General features: G+C 39.3%; 1 protein-coding gene across 1 annotated transcript in view; it reads left to right on the top strand.

Annotated features, from left to right (window-relative positions):
* The window catches only part of LOC101858579 (60S ribosomal export protein NMD3), a 22,523-nt gene extending 18,787 nt beyond the window's left edge, over positions 1-3,736 (top strand). The window contains exons 11-15 of the mRNA XM_005109032.3: positions 18-133; positions 936-1,008; positions 2,141-2,247; positions 2,691-2,761; positions 3,539-3,736. Of these exons, the coding sequence (XP_005109089.1) occupies positions 18-133; positions 936-1,008; positions 2,141-2,247; positions 2,691-2,761; positions 3,539-3,675 (504 nt within the window). The 3' untranslated portion in view covers positions 3,676-3,736. The remainder of the gene's footprint in view (positions 1-17; positions 134-935; positions 1,009-2,140; positions 2,248-2,690; positions 2,762-3,538) is intronic.
* The last annotated feature ends 101 nt before the right edge of the window (positions 3,737-3,837 follow it).

Genomic DNA, 3,837 nt, shown 5'->3' with positions numbered 1-3,837 from the left:
CCCCCCCTCCCCGACAGCATATGTTGGCTGATGTGTACGTGGCCCGGATGAGTGACCTCGGAGCCAACGACCAGCAGTTTCACTGTCGCTCTCACCTTGGACATCTGCTCCGCGCGGGGGACACGGTGCTGGGGTGAGTTGTAGAGTGTGTAAGAGTGTGTGAGTTAGCACGTGGAGCGTGTCAACTGTCGGTAACAACATTCAGTTTTTTGCCTCTCCTATGATATTGTAAAAACTGCACCTTACTGTATTCTTAAGAATGACGGCAGAGCAGTAACTGCTAGCAGACCCACTGGATGTTATCAATTTTCCTGTCTTAGATTCGGGATAAATAAAATAAAAATTCTGAAAGTTTGGACAGGGCAATATGACATTGTCTAGTTCTTGCTTTGCAACTTTGAGGTTGTTAAACTCTCAATATATCAGACAATTATGTACAGTGTGTCCCATGTTAGGCAAATGCACAATGCATTCCCTTCGCAAGGTTCTATCCACATTGTGCGGGTGTATGACATGCGCTCAATTTGCTGCACAATGAAAGGTTTTCATCTGATTGTGAAAAAAGTTGTCGTGCTCTACACTGCAAGTCATGGAGTAATCACACTGTATTTTCCTTTTGAAAGAAGGCACAGAGAAGGTACTAATACTCTGGAAAACAGCCTACTGAGGCCTAGGAGGTGAATAAGTCCGTTAAGTCTTATACGTGGGTGGTTGGCCGGTGCTCTGGTGTGGTTTGTTTCTTCTTTCCTATCAAACATCTATCGTCCTTCTCTCCCCTTCTTCTTTTGTGTGTTTGCTGCTCTCTTGTAACACCTCTAATCTTCGGCACTTATATGACCTTATTGTGTTGCAAGTGCTGTAAAACTCTAACTAAAACTAAGAAGTCTTATACTAAAGTGAAAAAATAATATTTTTTCTCTCTTCATCGTTTGCAGGTTTGACTTCAGCAATGCCAACCTGAATCATCAACACTTTGAGGCGATGAAGGGAGACAGGATCCCGGATGTGGTGAGTTTTGGGTGCTGGCCACAGGCCTATGTGGGAGAAACGTGGGAGGGTAGGTGCGGGGGAAAGAACTGGTCAGTGGAAGATAGTCCAAAGTGATAGTGGTGATATAACAGAGGGGATATAGCTAATTAGAAGTGGAGATATACTGCCCTAAGCTGACAAAACGACTTTTGTTTTCATTTTTGTCACAAATTTAAAAAAATAATTAATTTGGTAAGTGAAAATCAAAGTGAAACTGATTATTTTTTTTTTGGTATGTTTTTTTGAATAAATTAGCCTTCAAATATCGGAAAAACGCCTTTTTTAAATAGTTGCGCCGACAAAATGCCTTTTTATCTAAAAAAAACCCTGCTGTACACTGACAAAACGCCTTTTTTTATTCACAGCAGTTTTGAGAAAAGAGTTTGTTTTTTTGTCAGCATAACCATTGAAAAATAGAGTGCTTCCGAAATTTGAATTTGAATTAAGAAACTAGTGACAGTTTCTCTTTGATTTTTTCATGCAAGTAGGGTGACTGATCAGGCTTTCGATTTAAATTTTGGCACCAAAATGAAAAAAGGCGTTTTGTCAGCTTACGGCAGAGCTCTTGTTGTTGCCTATGGCCTGCCACGCAAGGAAAAAATAAACCCCAAACAAACTGAGGATAGTGGTGATGGCAAGTTTTTAAAAAACATTGATTGTTATTATGGCCATGTTTGTAGTAAAGCATATTGTTTGTGGCTTATGGTTACAATTAATAGAAAAGTGATATGAATGACTGATTTTCAGTGAGTGTCTCCCCCCCCCCGCCGCCTCTTCCTCTTTTTAGAAAAAAAAATTATACGGGAAAGGAAATCAGCAAAGTGATGGCAGTCCTGTAGTAGCTCTAGAACTGAATTTAAAAAGATCACATAGGACTATGAAATATGTAGTAGGCCTTTGTATTTTTAAGATTCACAATGAAGCTTACGGTTTTCTTATTACTATTTCGCAAGAGTATTCTGTATTATTATTATTGTTGTTGTTGTTATTATTATTATTTATTATTAGTATTATTATTTATGCTATTATTCTTATTATTGGTGTAGAGTTGCACTCACTTTGATCAAGGAATTGTGTGAAAAATTACAGTCAATATGTATGTCTTCTTTAGATGCTGGTTAAGAAGGTGTTTGATCGTAACAAGAGGATTCGCCGCAGAAAGTGGAAGTTGGAGAGATTTGATGGGGCTGATGAGGCAGACACTGAGAGCGTTAACAGGTGAGAGAAATTTTTGAGATGTTGACGTATAGTCTGATTATTAACCTACCCAGCCCTAATGCCGATAGTATTAGTACGTGTGCTCAATGCTCCAACCCTAATGTTGACAGTATCGGTATGGATAATTTCGCTTGCGTGACCGAATAGGCTACTTTTAAAACAAAGAAAGCTATATCGGTGAACCTTGTGAGGGGGTTTGAAATTTGAATGCACTTCCTTTCTTCGCTTTTTGTTTACTTTTGGACTCTGTATATAGATCTAGACCTTTTTCCACGGAGTATTACAATTATTGTCATACGGAATCAGCTTAATATAAATTCTCTGGTCAAGTGAAGTTTGTGTTATCGGGGTTTTATTTTGTATATATGAGTTGATGTTATTGTTTCTTCATGCTGAAACAAGTGTTTGTTTACCAGTGTGTCTTTGCCCATCTGTTCGTGCAGGGACTTCAACGACTTCTTGGAAGACCTGGAGGAGGATCAAGCGATCAGAGAGAACGTCAACATTTACAAAGGTGAGAGTACCAAGTATTTCCGTATTTCTCCTGGGACGTTGTATCATTTCTTGAGTTGGTTTTCAGTCAAGTTTATCTTTTCCTGGGGTCCCAGCACCTCTTCCTCTTCACGTTACAGATTCCATCGATTATGTCGAATTTTGGATGAGTCGTTCTTTTTTTCACTCCCCCAATGACATCGGTTCATCCTCAGTTGACTGTACTTCTACTACTCTTATACTACTTTCTTTCATTGACCATGTGTTGTTATTGTGTAGATATGCTTCTGTTAACTCTACTAACAAAGCTAAATTGAACTGATGTGAGGTGTGTCTGTAGATCAGAAACCATCTCAGTAAGTGTATTTATTTAAGTTTATGATTCTTTGTCACTACTTTTCGTGACTAGTGGCAGGTGTTTTGATGTGGTTTGCTCCTTCTTTCCTATCAAACATCAGTTGGCTTTTTCTCTCCTTTTTTGTGTTTGTTACTCACTTGTAACACTTCTAATCTTCAGCATTTTTATGACCTTATTGTGTTGCAAGTGCCTGAAAACACTTACTTAAACAAGTGTTTCTGTCTGTGCAGCACACATTTACTTTTACCGTATGTTATTATTGTGTCGGTGTGCTTCTTTTTACTCAAATAAAATTAAACTGAACTGATTTCAGATGTGTCTGTAGATCAGAGACCATCTCAGCTCATGTATTTCAAATCTTTACTCACTTATTTAGTTTGGTCAAATGAAAAATGTTGAAAAATTGTCTCACTCTGACCGCGGACTGTTCCCATTCGCCAGATCCGAGCAAGATCTCCGTGCAGGCTGAGGACACCGACGATGAGGGAGCCCCACAGATCAGTCTGATGGAGATGTTGGAAGATCTGCACATCTCGGAGGATGCCACGGGTGGGGAGGGAGCTCCCATGATGGAGTAGGTGGTTCAAGATTGGGAGGATAAAAGAAAAAAAAAAATTAATAAACCTCATGAATGAAGTATTTATGTCTTGGTTTTTTCCCCCCTCTCTCTTTCTTTGTTTCTCTATCACTCTCTATCACTCTCTCTCTCTCTCTCTCTCTCTCTCTCTCTCTCTCTCTCT

The sequence above is a fragment of the Aplysia californica genome, unplaced genomic scaffold, assembly GCF_000002075.1.
Source record: "Aplysia californica isolate F4 #8 unplaced genomic scaffold, AplCal3.0 scaffold00744, whole genome shotgun sequence".
In the NCBI taxonomy this organism is placed as follows: Eukaryota; Metazoa; Mollusca; class Gastropoda; order Aplysiida; family Aplysiidae; genus Aplysia; species Aplysia californica.
The sequence above is the reverse complement of the archived record's forward strand: the minus strand, read 5'-3'. Positions and strand labels throughout refer to the sequence as shown.